A 17935-nucleotide genomic window follows, 5' to 3' on the forward strand; every position below is an offset into this window, starting at 1 on the left:
GTTAACACTTTTCCTCTCTGAGAATGGCAGAACTTTGAAGTTGTTTTAAGAAAGCTGTTTATCCAGCAGAGAAAGACAAAGACAAATGTATTTACCACTTGTTACATCTACAAAGTACAGTAACATTACGCTACTCTCTCCTTGTAGGCCAACAGGCTAGCCAATCCGGTTTATCATAAAAAGGGAGAAATGGTAAATAAAACAGTCTCATCGAAGGACAACAGTGGTACTTCTAGGTCAAATTTCCATGTGATAATTAACTTTAAGAACTTTCTCATCCTACTTATAGAAAGGTTGTCAAATCACTCTATCACTGCTATACCTTGTTAGAGATGTTTTAAAGGGTTAGTTCAATGAGTACTATCTACCAAAGGATGCTGTTATTGACAGCCACAGCCTTATGATACAATTAAGACCCACAAAAGGTTAGTCAGTCACTCAGACTAAATGGATATCAAATTTCCAGAAAGCAAGCATTTCTTCCAAAATGGTAGCAGAAGAGTACCAAGTTACACAAATGTATTGTTGTTGTTATACGCTGTCGAGTCGGCCCTGAATCACAGCGACCCCTCCCTGGGTTTCCGAGGCAGTATCACTACCGAAGTAGACTGCCCAACCCATTAGCAGGTACATAATCAAGTAGGTCATGTGCCCCTATCAATAGTTTACACTTTAAAAATTGAGAGGCCAGAATGATATTCAAAGTATATTTCTACTGTGACCTGGGGAGAATTAGATGTTTAAAAAGACCAAGGTGGAAAAGAGGTATGCTGATTATGTAAAACAGAAAGAAGGCCCTACTGTGACTTTAAAAAACAAAACCAAACCAAACCTCCCCCCAAAAAAAAACCACCATAAAAAAACTCCTCCATTTCTTAATATAAAACCTTCAGGAAAAATAAAGGCTTCCAAAATATTACTTTATCTATTCCTGTACTGTTGTTTTCATTTGTTTTTAAGGTAACTTAGCCAAAGCTGTGAGTAGGTATGCAAAAGAATCTCAGTATTTGTATTACGAAGCAAGCACTACCAGCTTTTTAAAGGCATAATCTCTGTGCTTTGTTACATTTCTTTTTCCAGGACAACTGGCCCCTTCATTATAAAAGAAAATTCAGGCACAGGTTTAAAAAATGTATGTTGTGGGGACAGTTGACAGATTACTGTTCATGGAACTCAATTTTACAACCCAGGTATCACTGGCTCAAAGACAAACAGAGTTGATCAACCTTTTTTTGTCCTTGTACATCCATACCCAGGTGACCATGTTCAAGCAAGCAGAAAGTTGATTTAAACCTCATAATGACATCAGTTTTAAACCATCATCTCTCTGATAAAAAAGAAAAAATACCGGGTTATAGTCCAACATGACTGAATTCTCAGGCCACTTTGGGCATGGGGTGAGGGGATAAAACCAAGCTCCAGATTCACAAGAGATGGCAGTAACACAGGTAGCTCATTTAATTGCAAGAATCTTACTCCAGAAACCTTTGCATTTACGTTTATGCTATCTTGGGCAGACATAGGCACCCCTTATATTTTAAATATGCTTCTTCCTAATGTTGCAGGGCTAATAGTTATAGCAGACTGCTAAGCATATCAATCAATGCCATGACTAGTGAATTACCTACCAGTGTCTCTGATATGTTACTGCAGAGATTACACTTCATGCATCACCACATTCATTTCTTTCACATTACATATGAGCTTGTCTTGTCACTGCCCAATTGCCCTCTTTTGGACAGCTTTACTGATGTACTATAACAATGAACCTTAGTGAGCAAACTTAATAGTATAGGAGCGGTGGGAAAAGATGAGAAAGGCTGAAGCTTGAGTCCAGTGGGTGTGTCAGAGCAGCCTGCAATGTTTTGAACAATAAACCCGAAGGTGTAATTAATGCGTGTTATAACATTTTGCGAGCACAAAAATGCATTAGCCGATGTGTCTTTTCTCTTCCCCTTGCATTGCTCAGGTACCAAACCTTCTACTTTGACAGCAACGGGGGAGATGCCGATTACGTACCAAGCATTTGAGCAGTAATGGCAGAAATGAGAGAAGGGACAAGAGGGAAGCTAAAGAGGGAAATGTCGTAGTGGCAACATTAAAAAATAAATAAATAAAAAATAAACAACTCAGAAGGGACAGAGGCTGGATGTGGTTGGCTCAACAGAGAAAATTCAAATGCAGACATGTCTCACTGGATCCACTTTATACCAAAATTACTAAACAAATGACTGTGGCCTTACCAACATGAAGGGTGGAAGAAGTTCTATATTCTCACTCAACCTTCTTTAGAAGGTATCCGAATGCAAGATGCCAAAGGCTTCACCCTATTAGCCTTTAAAGCACAACTATTAGAATTGAAAAGACCTGGAAGCCTACAGGAGGCAACTGATATCTGCTGTACCATGTAAGGATGGGAAAGTGTATTTTACAATATGGGCATGTATTCCATTTTCTTCTTTCTCCTTTCCAGTTCTAAATAAAAAATGCAAATTACATATGTGAAAGGCAGAGTTACTTGAACCAATAAGACTTCCTAAAACCAGCTAGTGTTCTCATTTGTTCCTGATGTCCAACGACCTCAGAATAAAACATCAATGGCTTTCAAAAGTAATTCACACTAAAGCCTGTAACATCTTGTTACTTTCCAACAAACCCTAGTTTTTGAAGAACTGGAGAGTGAAATGGTTCTTGTTCTGATGAGTCTAGAATTAATAGGCTCAAACATCAATAGTAAGTCTTTCTCGAAAAAGTAAGCAAGCAAGCCAACCAACCAATCAACAATAAAAGCCCACAACTTTGGCTTTCATTAACACAAAAAAGAGTGATTTTTAATAGTTCACAGAAAAGCGAACCTAAATGTTCCTTAGATGTGTTTCTAAAAAGTGGCATTTATAAAATATTACTAAGGTTTAAAATAGAACAAGTTACATGATCTCAAGTATGTCTTAAAATGACTAATAAAAGCCTTTAAGAAAAGTCGTATGTGATTCCTAAGTGAAAATGCTAGAAGGCTCAATTAAAATGCCCAATAAGGACTTAGAAGCATTTCATTCCTTTATGACAAGAACATGCAACAGTGGGATGGCTCTGCTACTGCTAAGCCTGCAGACTACCTTAGTCTTCATTTTGCCATCAACAAGTACTTTAACTTCTCAAAGGGTCCAACGTGACCTTATTGAGTTTATTTTTAAGTTTCCATATGCATGTTTTAAAGGGACAATTTCCTTAATAATGCTAGGAGACCCACCCCAATGCCTGCACAAAGTCTCCATAGAGCTGTGCCTTCTGGATAATCAGTACATACCTTGAGCAAGAGGTTGGAGGGGAAGGGCAGGCTGCCCGGGCTGAATTGTTAGAAGGCCTTGGCGCTGCAATGACAGGAGGTGTTGCTGCTGTAACTGCTGCATCTGTAAAAGCTGCTGTTGAAAAGCCAACTGCTGGGTAGCCACCTGCTGTTGCTGTAAGAAATCAGGAAGAAGGGAAAAAAAAATTGATATGGCCATTTCCCAATGTAAGTTAAAAGTCTGGGTGTTTCCAAACTCACCATCATCACTGTCAAGAACTGAGAAGAGTCACTAGATGTTATTAGTGAAGGGCTCAATGTCAAGACTGGCTTAAAAGGGACAGACTGTATCACCAATGAAGAGGGGTGAGGGGTAAGAGGCTGTCTGCTCCCACTGAAAAATAACTCCTTAATCATGCCAGCTGTGAAAAGGCTGAGATTTGTGGTCAAGACATAAACTTCTGCACTTCGTAAGTTGTAATTATTCATGCTAGCAAGGAATAGGCATTACACTCATCTAGGGGGATTTGAACCCTGAACTTGCAAGGTGTAAAAGAACGAGTTGCCCTCCTCCCTCCTGAACCGGCAGAAGCTTTTAACTACTCTGTTTATCACTTCTGACATAAATAAATGAGAAAAAATCAGACCTTTGAAGAAGAAAAACTTCATCTAATATTGTTAATTAGCCATGACAAACGATGAAATAACATTGTAAATCTTTCATAGAAACAGCCACTAGATTTTAATTACACACATTAATAATTTAGCAAACAACATCGTACTTGACTAGGAGTGTTTAGTAATATGAACGCGACTTTCAGCTTCAGATGCTGTAACTTGGCTTTAGTTTCAGAAACCTCTAGGTCTGGTGGCTTGTCCTGCTTCCCTCCACCCACTTTGTTCTTGGAAAAGAAGGGCTTTGCAATATGATAAATATCTTTTCATGATTGGACAATGACAGGAGGAAAACTTTTGTTGTGTAAAACATCAATACATCATGCCTGTGTTTAGCAGGCCTTGCTCCAGCCAAAAAAAAATTAATGTAGATTTCCTTAGTAATTATCTGAGTGATAGAAAGATAATACAGTGCAGTAGTACAATAAATAGAAGGAAATTATCTAATATCCTTAATCTGCTAGGAATCATATCAAGGTGGAGGTCTTAGCCACATTATGGCTAACAATTATGAAAGGAAATTTAACTCTTCCCCAACTGTAGCCCCCAACCACACCCCAAATAAAAAAAAAAGATTTCTCAAGAAAAGAACAAGAGCAACTTTCATTAAATCTAAGAATTATTCTAAACATCAGAGACGTGACGTCAGCAACTAAAAGGACTGTCCAACCCATTGAGAGCTTTATGCTTGGCTTAAAAAGGATACTTTACAAACAACTACATTCTCTTGACCTGACGCATTACTTTTATCTGATACATCCCTGAAATGGTATATATATCAGGACCTTCTGATGCCAAGTTCAAAGGAAGAGAAAAATGGCGGCTTCCTTTTGGTCTCCATGTAGTTTATTTTACAGTAAAAACCATCATTCTCATATTAGCAACCAATTTCAGACTTACTACCATGCCACTGAGAAAGTTAATTGAGTTTCACTCCAAAAAACAAATGCTATACCACTAACAACAAAAATTTAAATAAATTTAAATGAAAAGCCAGTGTTTTCATTTTAAGAACAGCATGCATAAAATGATCCAATTGTTTTCACCCCTTCCCAAGTTATCACATTAATGTGAAACCCAATGATAGTTATATTCATGTCAAAATGATTTTTTCACTTCTTCAACAGATATTAATTCATATTATATTAAAAAAAAAAGGGGGGGGAAGAGGAAAAAAAAAAAACCCTGACTTAATGTAAAAGATTGGGGAATTAGATCTTCCTAAAGTAGAATGTAATGGGGGGGAGTGTGCTAGAGGTTGGGGAGGGTGCTCCTGTCTTACTGTAAATGAAATGTTTAAAAATCCTGTATTTATATAAAATGAATGATGCCTTTTCTGTTGTCTCTGCAGCCATCCCTAGGAAAAGCTCATGAAAGCTCTCCACATTTGAAAAGCCCAGGATATAAAAGTATACAAGGCCCATTGTCCAAAGAAAGAATTTAAAAGCAACACTGGTTGCCAAACTGTGCTCCCCACCCAGTTACCAAACACAGGATACGAGCTCGTTTGTTTACTTCTCACAATTGAATGCATACAAAAAAGGTCTCCATGCAGTCCCCTCGACAGGTCAGTCATCAGTGTTAAAATGCTAAAATGCCCTGATAAACCTTGCATTTCGGATCCCCTCCCTACGGTTGAAGTCAAAGGTCTGTTTTCCTTTCTTCGGCTACTCCCTACTGCCTAACATAAACTGTCATAACTGCTCAGGACAAACGGCCCTTTTAAAACAATCAACTTCGTCTAGCTCACCCACACAGGATGAGCTCTTCCTTGTTGCCTGATTTAAAATTAATTCTGCCGTCTATTTTCCACACCAGTTCTGTCAACTATTAACAAGCAGTTGCTTCAACAGCTGTACTGGCCTACATGACCCTCCTGGGCCAAGAGCATCTATCTTCTAAGGAAGGTCTTAGGTCTAACTCAATGTGGGGGCCAAACTTTCTGAAGGAAACATTTGGAAGCAACTTTAGGAAAAATGAGAGCAAAGGTATATTGTTCTAGCCAAGGATTAACTATCTTACTGCAGAGGTAATCAGAAAGGGAAAAAGAGGAGGGGGAGGAAAAAAAAAAACGCGGCGATACAAAATTATGAGCCACTAATGACTGGGGGATTCAGTAAATTAATATACTTGTTCCATCTGTCAACATCCAAGTTCAAACCTTGTTAAAATCATAATCACCCGTCCACATCATGAAATTGCTACCATGTGACTCTATTTCATTTTAGCACAAAAGGGCCACCACCTGCATGATAATATCAGGAGACTACCCCCTTAACGAAAGGAAAATACGGATCTTCTAGACATTGTTATAAACAGGTCTCGGCCAAACCCACTGGCACAATGAACACACAGTGAACTCCAATGAGACCAGTCTGCTGGTCAACCCACTTCCAAGGATACTGAAGGCAACGTGTCATCTTGTGTCACCTTTGCCTGCGGAATGGATGACGAAGTGTGACTACAGTAAACCTGGTGTCCAGAAGAAATGCTACCACGGTCAGACACAACAAAGTATCCCCTTTCCTCTCCTACTGCCTTCCCAAACTCAGACACTTCCATCCTCTTTGTGTTCCCGAGATGCTCCCCTTCCTGACAACAGCAATTTGTGAGAATTAACTTTTATCTTTCCTTCTGCTGTGTACCGTTCCCCTTCCCATTCCTTTATCTGCCCTCTGAGCTCATCTGAACTTTCATGTTCTCCCAGCATGCAGATGTGCATTCCAAACTATGTCTAACAGACCAAATAAGAGGTTAATAAGAAGTGGCAACAGAAAGGAAAAACACAATCCCTGGTAACTGATAAGAATGACAGTGGCAGCCCTTTTTTGTTTGTCTTCAAATATAGAGTTAAAGATCTTTAAAAAACTAAATTTTGATGCCTTTGAAAAGAAAGAAGCACAAAATAACAACAGGGGGTTATTGCCTGCGAACCACAGGGGAGAAACTCCGTAATTCTTATTCTCCCTTTTGAAGGCTGTTAGAAATCTGATTCAAAAAAGCAACAGCAGAAGGGGAAACCTCTTGAGGCTGTAACCATTTCCTGTGATCATGCATAATGTGCTTCAAAAGTGGGTTTTTACCAATTCTGTTGATCAATTGCACCTCCTTCATATCCCTTCTTTTTTCTGCTGTGTTTACATCTGATGTGACTCAATGACAAGCACTGTCTGAGACTGTGAAACAGGCCTGTCATGTTGATTTATGGGCGCATCAAACCACAACTTGTCCAAACTGAAGCTCGCAGTTCATTAATTAGAGAGTTGTGACTTTGAAGTCAGCTTTCAGACTGTGGTTTTTAACATTTGGCTTAATTTATATGCTCTTGAATGTGGATCTCTAAGGAAAAAACTGAAATTCCCTTCTTGTCTTTGAACTTCTTTTGACCGCACAATAATCATTTCTTTGTCCAGAGTGATGCCTGCAATCCCAGAGTCATTAACGCGCATTGAACTGCCACTGATGAGTAAGCCCTGCTGAATTAGAAAAACAGCCAGCAAAACAAAGCTGAGAGCCTTCTGCACAGTGATATCTCACAATTACATGCCTTCCCTCCCTGTGCCATTTCCATTTTAATTACTGTTAGTCCTTTAGATTTACATTTTAGACACTTTTTAATCTGTTCCCTTTTTTATTATAGCAGCACCCGGGAGCGCGCCACTGTACTTAAGGTTGTGTCAGCATTTTCATTTAAACACCTCCTCCCCTTCACCCCAAAACTGCCCCTACTCTGCAGGGGTTTCTAGCCAGGCTGCTACACTGGACTCCAGGGTAAAAACTTGGCAGGGCATGGAAAATGTACCCAATTTGTGTTGGGGGAGGGGCTGGCAAGAGAGAACCTTGGGCCACTCCCACTGTGTAACATTACACTGCTTGGAATCCTTGTTTATGTGAAGAGCAGGGATGTGGAGAGTAGTCTGGTTAGATTCCTTCGGAAAACTAACACAAAGGGCTGCCTGCTGAGGGCCGGCAAAGAAGCAATTATGTGTCGTTTATCGAATTATAAATTGTGACATTCCAAGTAGAACAAAGAGATGAAAAGGAATTCAGAGCACCATAAAAAGGTGAGGCGGTAAATTAAATCAGGTAACTCTAGAATGAAGAGACAGATGTCAGAATAAGGCACCCATGGTACATAGCTCCTTACACAAATGACTGGGCCTCACCCACATTCGAGAAAGAAGGTGAAGCAGAAACCCTCTGGGATTTCAGTTATCATTTATGTGGCGCCTACGCTCACCTCGCTGGGTGGCATGGCATAATGCATATTCTATGGAAGCTACAAATTCTGTTTACTACTACATACTTTTTTTTCCCCTTAGAAAAAAACACTAATAATCCAAGCATGACCCTTCTCTAAGGTTAACTCACACTTTTTTCCTCATTACAATAGGTCCGCTGGTAGGAAGATTTAAAAAAAAAAAAAGAGAAGGGTGCCTAATGTTGTTCTAACTTTTTTGTTTGTCCAATTTACTCTTCTAACAGAAGAGGCCATGGCCAAACACCCCGATTCTCTGAGCTAGGGGGGAAAATAAAACTTTTATGCATGCACAAGTGAAACTGTACTGAAAATTCTTCACTGTCCTCCAGGTACATCCTGACTCTCACTTGTGCCAGTTTGCAAAAGGAGCCTTGAAGGTCCTGCCCATGATCCCTTGCCCAGTGTGCACACCAGGTACATGTGCAGTGGTGTTGTGAGTGCCAGCAAGCACAAAGAACCCAGAAAAATATAAGCAAAAACAGGACAATAATTCTTGGTCTGAAAGCTAGCAACCGATAGAGTGAGCTGAGTTGTGCAATCATTTAAAAGATGAATGACAGTTTAATAGACACTAGATAGTCCTCTGGGATCTGTGGTTTGAAAGTAAAATATGTATTGTCAGTACCTCTTTAGGCTGTTTTCCAGCATGTTGTTGTTGTAAAAGTTGAAGCTGCAACTGTTCCTGTTGTTTTTTATAAAACTCTTGAAGCTGCTGCTACAAAGGAAAGAGAGGACGATAAGTAACAGAGGGTAGCGCCAATTCACCATCCCCTTTTGGTGCCATACACAAACTGATTTGAAAAATAGCATCCTTTTATCTGTAATGGCCTGACCTTTAGTTTGAAACTCAACGATAAATTCCACACACAACTGACTATTCTTGGCATTATTGTTTGAAAAGTAATCTCCAAAATGAACTGAGGAAAAACATACCATTTTCTACACAAACTAATTAAAATAAGGCAAGGAATGACCTTTGATTGTAACAACAATGCCAAAATGCCCTTGCTGAGAGAGCCTGGTGAATCTCTACTGCGAGACATACGCAGGCTTTCTAAATGATAGGCTTGGGCGGTATGGAGTCTTGTTCCATGTGTGCAGCAACAGCACGGGTCACTTCCTCCGTATCCTGCCCCCACCACCCCATCTCAGTGACCGCCACCAACATGGCACTCACTCTCTTCTATTAGGTACAGGTGCCCATTAAGTCTGAATAGTAGGGCTCTACAGCACAGTGATAGCTAGGAGTTTATTTCACCCTCAGCATGCATGGAAGAAGTGAAATCAACTCTGTGCCTTAAAATTAACCAACTCCAAAATGCTTCTTTATGTTGGGAGGAAAAAAAAAATCTTTAAGCTTCTGAGTTGAACTGGGGACTTCAAGAGCTGTCATATTTAAACTTGCTCCCAACATGCTTCTCATTTTGCTTTGATTCACACCGTTTGGAAGGCTCTGGGCTTACCAAATAAAAGAGCGTAAAGCCACGTAAGTCTAAAAGATCTTATTTCTACCAAGTCCAATTACAGCCCTAATCTCAGTTCATCGGGTCTTCTCCAGGCCCAAACCCTAGTCACTTTGCAGCGTGCCTCTAAAATTTCAGGGATGCAAATGTAATCGATTATGCAGGGACCAGTCTGTGTCTTGCCCCACCCACTCTGCTCTACTTACTCTTCAATGCAGCTCATCAGCAGGGAATTCTGTAGGGAGTGTTGGGTCCCAGGTTCTGCAGGACACCGGACAAGGAGGGACAATTACCTGTTGAAGCATGAGGGCCTGTTGCTGCTGGAGGAGAACCTGGAGCTGCTGAGGGCTCAGCACTTGTTGCTGGAGGATCTGCTGCATTTGCTGGGGAGTGATGACTTGAGGTGTCATCATAGCCACTGACACGGGAACCTAGAATGTTAATGAAGGATAAATAGGAAGGCAGGAAATCTCTCACACGTAGCCTTGCAGATTCAGGCAGCAGACTGTCACCAGCCTCCTTAAAGAATTTACCAATACCCCATGCAAAATGCATTTATCCAGAGGGGATGATGCAGCAACAAATCCTATTTCATCTATTATGGAGTTTCTTTTAAATGACAGAAACAATAGAAAAGACAAGAAAACCCTGCAGCACTAGCAAGTACTCCAGGCAGTCTGGCAAGTAGACAAGGAACAAAAGTTTGGTCAATGCTACCTGGAGTTAGGATAGAACAATGTCAACCTCTTACTAAGAACGAGGCTTCAGTCGAAATGAGCCATACAAAGTTAACTCAAACTTAAATTCTGTTTTCTGGAGGAAGGTAAATAGGAGCTAATACTTTCATGGCTAAAGCTGATGTGATCCACAAGTTCCATGCACAGTGATTTTAAGGATAATCAATGAATGCTTAGTCTTGAACCTTGGATAACTGAACCTTAGCCGCACCTTCCGAACTTACACACAAACCCTTCCTGTGATGGCTTTTACCCTTCCTTTTTTACCCAGCATACAGATGTCTCAATTTTTTCATATTATGTGCGATACCATTAAAAGCCGCTTTCCATGACATTTCAGTGACAAACAGCTACAGTGATGAACTTGATAGCATTTCATATTTGCAACTGTTAACACGTTTCTGCACGGGCCTCTCTGCAAGGAACCTGCACAGTGTATCTGAAAGGATGATGTCTTGTTCAGATAAAACACTGACATTAAAATGACAGGCTGTCTTGGCCAAGGTTACACAAATTGTATTCAAGCGGATACCTAATGACAATGCTATGAATTCTGCAAGCTTTCTAGAATGTAATTTAGCTATTCAAAATAATCACTGCACTTCTGTTTAATTTGCAGACTACATGAGAACCATTTTGTCAGTCCCTGTAATGCAAGAAGACTATTTCATGAAAAACCATCCCCCCCCCCAAAAAAAAAGATAAGGAAAGAAAAAACAGCGAAAGGAAAGACAAAACTCGTATGTCTTCTAACAGTAATATTTAAGCATCTTACTTTTCTTTGGTTTCTAATCAAACATGTGACAGCATGAAGCTAGAAGCAGTAAAGGATATACTTTGTTAAAAAGGATCGGCTGTCATCTCATGCATTACAATAAAAGGTAATAACATGTTTTGCACTTTGCCTGTGTGCCACTTAAAAAAAAAATCCAGCAGACAATAGATGATCAAAAGATAAAAGAATTAAAAAATCTTTCAGGGGAGCAGTAAGCAAGAGAGAGAAATGCAGTATTAATTTTATGTAACATAATGTCTTAATATGCAGTTTATCTTGACTTTTTCACATGATTTGTCCTGTCATTTGCATAGCGAGCTCTCATTCCTAATTTCACAGTCATTATGCACTGATGTCCCGATTTCTCAGCATCACTAATTTTGATGAACTAAAAATGGTTCCTGAAGGTCAGATTCATGTACAGTGAACATCCTCCACTGTTGTTGTGGGCTTGTTTTGTGTGAGGGGATGTTGATGTGCAACTTTTGCATTGTTTAGCAAACACTGGCTAGAACTTCTGAAAAATTTCATTAACCCAACCCTGGAAGGTCATCAACGAATTTCTCCTACTGCTGTGGACTTTTAAGTGTAGATGAAGATACACTGTAATTTAAAACAGATGGGCATGTCTGGATATTTTTATATGCAAAAAGGGACAGATGTATACGAATGGATAAATTATCCTTTTACAAAGATACTTCACAGCATGAAATATCACCAATGACTGGAACAGTGAACTTGCATTAAGTCTAGGGCAAACACCAAGAAGACATTATCCAAACATCTAACCATGTACATATTACTTCCAACTAGTCTACTCTGTCTTCTTACAGAAGAAACTTTTTGAATTTTTAAATATGGATTGAGTGCCAATCACTATCTCTTGAGCTGCTAAAGCCAATATATCACAATAGAAGTTTACTTTTCCTTGAGAGTTGCATCATCATATGGGAGGTTTGATTAAGCAAACAAAGGAACCATGTTTAAGGTTTCTTTTTCCCTTTGCGTTTCTTGGATTATGTACAATACAAATATTCTTGAGCCAAATTTCTAATGGTGATGAACAGGAAACAGACAGGAATAGGGTGGTGTAAAAATCGAAGCTGTTAATGAACATAAATTCAACAGAAGTAGAATAGAGACCATCAGAGAAACAGTATCCCGCTCATACTTTTTAAAAGGGTCATGGAAATTCTACGCTAGAAAGGCACATAAGGGAACTTTTAGGGGTGCTGGAAACGTCCCGTAACCTGACTGAGGTCACATGGACACACAACTGTCAGAACTCCTCTCATTGTACCATTAAGATGAGGGCATTTTTATTGTCTATAAGTTAGATCTCAACAAAAATAATTGCAGAGGTATAAAAAATATTTAAGATCATTGGTAGGTTTTTTGTTTGTTTTTACATCTGGTAAAACTAGATGTCTCTTCTTAAACCAGAAACACCTAACTCAATTTTCTTAAACACTTAAACACTGACCATTAATTTTCAAGAATAAAGGGGATCAAGGAAAGGACTAATGTATAGAGATAATGTTTAAACCCTTATATATAGCCAACAGCTTAAACCTCCCTTTCTCATAGTTATTTATTCAATTTTTGCAGTCCTGTTACCGAGCTGGAAAATGAACTTGAGTTTCCCACTTTTTTTCCCCTTGGACATTTTGATGGAGGTGCTGATGAGTAATAAAATGCTTAAAGCAGCAGGCACAGCCAAAGGAGGGGAAGAGGCAAGGAGCTCCGGTAATTCTCCAAACTGGATGATTGGCCTCCGAATAATCACAAGTGGGTTATTATAGCCCGATGGCCCTCACTTTGCTTTTACTCTCTGAAACCACATTTTCACACCCATTAGCTCTGGGCCTCCGAAGGCGGCTCAGGCTTAATTTATAAAAGTAACATAAAACCAAGATTTCTCCAAAGTTTCTGCTCTACCATGTCATGAAAATAGTTTGTGGAAAGCTTTAACAAACATATTCAAATGGACCAGAAACCACTGTGCAGTAAAAAAAAGAAGAAAAGAAAAAGGAAAAAAAACCAAAAAACTGTGTACATATTTAGGTTTTAAATAGTTAAGAATTATAGCCTATATATCCACTCCCTTAACTCCCAATGTCCAACTTTTTCATGTAGCTAGCCCCTACTGATACTAGGAATCAAAGGGCATGCAGTACCAGTGAGAGGCTATTATAGCCCATACTTTATTGCCCATTACCACTGAGGTCATTAGCGGCTAGAGTGATTGTACTGGTCTTAACCTATTGATCACTGTAACTACTATCATTTAATCCTGTGTTGAATGTCTGGAAAGCGGCTAAAGGCACACACGAGAGAGTGCTTTAGCATTGAGAAATATGGGCAAAGCTTAGAAATTACACTTTGATTCATAAAATCCAGCCAGTGGTTTAAATCAATAGTATTTAAAACAGTCATGTGCGTTTTTAACTACAGCGCTCTAATATTTATGGGCCCGTCTTTGAGAGTACTCAGTCAAAACTAAACTTTTTATTTTCAATCCCAGGCCATCTTGAGATAAAGGCATGAATTTCTGATGTTTTGTGTGCTGCAGGGCTCCTGCCTTAACTGGAAGTTCAAGCTAATTCTTGGTTTCTTTCCCAAATGACAATTTAAATATAACGCAAAAAAAAAAATATATATATATTCTATGCCCAATACTGTAACTGCCTGAACTGCTTGAGTATATAGAAATGAGTATGTTTTACGAGTTAACAATGAATCATAGAAGGCAATTTATGAAGAACTAGAATGATTCTGTCTAGCTGCCTTCAGGGATCAGAAATTCAAATTAAACTTCTGGCAGACATTTAAAGAATGCTAGCATACAAAACTGAATTTAAAAACACACACAGTTAACACTCTTTGGTTTAGTTTCAAGAGGAAATCATGAATTAAAAAAAAAAAAAATACCGCATGATACACTGTTGACTGATAGCAATTGGGTGTGGCTGATCCCAGGTGCACACAAACCTGATGGAATGGCAGAAATACAGCTGTGCTGGGGACATCGGCACGCTGCTAGTATGGGCCTGCTGCTACCTAAAACCAGCAACTGGGGGAATGTCGTTAGCACTAACAACTGCTGGTAAAAGCCCATAACGTTGCTGTGTCAATTCTGCCTGATAGAGTTTTCTTTCTCTTCAAAATGACTACACATCATCTAAATGCTAAAAAATGATTAAAATAAGATGCCTTGTTATTTTCCTCTCTTCTCAAGGGCAAAGGTAGGTGATGGGAAGGGGAGAAAAAATCTAAAGAGCAAACAAATAAACAAAAAACACCCACAGAAAACAATACTTAGTTCTAATCTAGGATACAATGGAAGGAATTGGGTGGGAGGGGAGATGACACAATATAAATACTGAAAATAACATGTTATCAAATTTTTTTCTTTTTCCTCAGTTTACACTTAAGGACAAGTAAATATCGCCCAGTATAAATATGTACAAAATTTTGTACATTAGCATCTTCTCATAATTGCTATCTGAATACACAGTGAAAATGAGAAGATAATTTTTTAAAAAATATTACCTTATTTCTATTAATCTGGATGAATAATTTAGAAACTATTTTCAATCTCTGGTCATTAACCACATGTATGTCCCAGGAAACCCATGTCCCTTCTAGACTTCAGGCTATGTCTGAGGTGTAACTGGCCCGGTTAGGCAGTGTTACCTGGTTCATCAAATAACAAGAGCAAAACAAACGAAATTAGAGGCAAATTAGAGGTCTCCATGACTGTTAGGACAAAACAAAAAACAAGAATATGGTTTCACAAAAGAGAGAGAGAAAAAAACAACAACGTAACTGTGCCACATTTTATATGACCGTATAGAAGGTAGAATGTGTAAAAGAAAAATATCCCCTCCACCCCATGAAAGACATAAAATATATATATATATATATATATATATATATATATATACAGTTTTCATAATTAATAAGCCAATGAATACAACTGATATATTGGCAAACAAAAAAAGTTAGGAAGCTTCTGCCGATTCCCAATGGTATTATTACACACACACACACACACACACACACATACCATGCAAGATAGCTGTATCATAGGGGAATGAAAACACATTTCTGACATAATATTTCAGTTTTCCAGAAATAAGAAAAAAGCATGCTATTCATGTGGAAAGTATAATTCTGTTTCATTATGGAATTTTGCTTTTTGTATAACTCTTTTAGACTTAGCTATTTTGCCACAATACTGTACAAAGCATTAAGGCAGGTAATGGTTATTATATTAATGCAAAATCATCTAAGTAGTCAGTCATTAGCATAACTGTTCTCTCAGTAACAATACAACCACCTATTAAATTTTTTTAAAAAAAGATCTCTTTAAAATGCAATTAGCATTTCATTTTTTTTTTTTTTTATCATTTTGTTTATTACATTCTATCAAGAAAGGCGATCTTTCTTTCACAATGGAATTGTATGGCCAAGACTTCCCTGCCAATCAGGAGTTCTTTTTAGGTTATCTACTCTAACAGGCAATCTATAGCAAGCTCTTCTTTGTCTTTAAATTTTAAAAGGGGCATAAATTCTTATTTTGTTTAGAGCTGGGGCATTAGTGGAACCTCCACTGTTCTTCTCTAACAATTCCCATGCATACAAGGTTACTTCACTAAGTGCCAGCATAATTGTTTTAACTCTAATAAATATCAGCTTCAATTTGCATAAAAATGTAAAGTTTACATAAATTAAATTGCTTCTCCCATTAGTGATTGTTAAATACAGGAAACAATGGAAGCTACACATGAAAATAATCATCCAATAAGCACTGATTTTCTCAGCCTTGCAACTATTATTATTATTATTTAAATTAAGAAAAAGAAATGCCTCCTCCTCTTTCCTTCCTCAACCTCTTTCTCTTGGAGGTGGGAAGGAACACAATTTAGTGCATTGAATCAAACATGCTATGACACTTTATATTAACAATAATAAAAATCTTTTTAAGTGCTGCAAAAGGAGGGGGAAGAACTACTCCAAGAAGATACCTCAGAAAAGAATTCTATCCACACATCCCTAAATCTTGAAGAGAAAATGAAGAGGCCTTGGCTAAGTAAGTTCTCTTACACTGAACCATTATTCAAAAATAATGAAAGAGACACCAACTTAATCATCCTATTTGAGACACATTCATGATGAAAAGGAAAGATGGCTTGTAGATACAGTTTGAAACCAACAGTTACTGTTAAGTGAAGAAAAATAAAATGTTTACTCTTTCGTGAATAAAATGTTTCTAAGACTAAGAATTAAATTTGTAGCTTTGCTTTCTTCAAGTTTCAACCAGAACACAAAACATCATTGGGAGCCTAACTATAAATATGTGTTTACATTATTGTAGTTATAGAGGAGGGAAAGCTATAATCAAACTTAAACCTGCAGGTAGGCGAAATCTGGATCATCCCAAAGTTTTATATGGCTTTACTTAGGCTGCGATCACTCCCCCCATCCCACCCCCAAGAATTACAACTTAAGTTCACAAATTACGCAGTTTCTCACATCTATTTCCAACACCTTCACCTTATATATCACAGTTAAGCTAAGGGGCGCAAATTAGATTCTAATGTGAAAACATCACTTGCTTCTTTGACAATCTCACCATTCACTGATTTATTTCTAATGAAGACAAAGCCCAATCAAAAGCTCCCTGAGTGTTAAAGGTCAAAATACATTAAAAAAAAAAAAAAAAAAAGCCTGGTAAAATCAAGGCAAATGGAAACCCGTGAGAACTTGTTTCATAAAACAGTGTGATTAAAGTAACTATACAAAAAGCCATCTTCAGGAAAAAAGTGAAAGAAATTAAGCTGCCACAACTGTAACAGGTTAGATGAAAAAAATAAAAATTTAATGTATTCTCCCCTATGTCATCTTGTTTTGTCAAGACATCAAATAGAATTGGGAAGTACAAAATAACAAGCCCTCGAGAAATCACAGAAGCCGACCTTTTTGATGTTGTTGATTTACCTTGTTCTCAGTTATTTGAACAATGATGTTTCAGATTTAAAGACAAGATAAAGCTTAAAAATTAAAACATGATATTGAGGTATCATTTCTAAAAAGTGCACCATAACATTTATCCTGCATCTTCATTGATTCATCTGCTTTCACTGGATTTGAAAATGAGGCACAATGCATGGGTTCAATATTCATTTTTCTCATTCTACATTAATTTCTCTTCAAACAACTGCCAGGTTGGAAGATAGACTCAGAGGAGATTATTTTCACAAACCAAAAGTAGTGGTCCAGTTTACGTCTGCCCAGATCATTCAAGGCCCCACAATCCACTGGATTGTTTAGCTAGGAGGTCTGAGTTTTCTTTTTTAAAAGAGAGGAAAAAAAAAAAAAAAAAACCGAATGCAGAATGCCATTTATGGGGGAAAAATATTGCATACTATGAACTGCATAAAACAAGTATCCAGAAATATGCTGCTCCCAAGAAAAGGAACTTTTCACCAAACAAACACAAATCTGGCTTATGGAGTTAACATTGTCCCCAAATGTAGCCATGCAGGTATACACAGGGCTACTCCACACCCCCTCTTTGCCTGAGAGATTATAGCTCATTAGCAACATAACTCCTACCTATCATTTATGAAATATTATGTACAAAGATAATCATAAGATAGCTTTCTTAATTTTCCTATGTAGATAGCTTCTTCTACCACATGCAAGATAGCTGTATCATAGGGGAATGAAAAC

At 38.1% G+C, this 17935-nt stretch overlaps 1 protein-coding gene across 1 annotated transcript in view; it reads right to left on the minus strand.

The window, feature by feature from the left end:
• The window catches only part of FOXP1 (forkhead box P1), a 283446-nt gene that overhangs the window by 103414 nt on the left and 162097 nt on the right, over positions 1–17935 (minus strand). The window contains 3 exon segments of the mRNA XM_042781677.1: positions 3308–3461; positions 8848–8937; positions 9979–10116. Of these exon segments, the coding sequence (XP_042637611.1) occupies positions 3308–3461; positions 8848–8937; positions 9979–10116 (382 nt within the window).

Source organism: Orycteropus afer, unplaced genomic scaffold, assembly GCF_000298275.1.
Source record: "Orycteropus afer afer isolate SDZICR_OR568_19922 unplaced genomic scaffold, OryAfe1.0 scaffold00149, whole genome shotgun sequence".
Taxonomy (NCBI): domain Eukaryota; kingdom Metazoa; phylum Chordata; class Mammalia; order Tubulidentata; family Orycteropodidae; genus Orycteropus; species Orycteropus afer.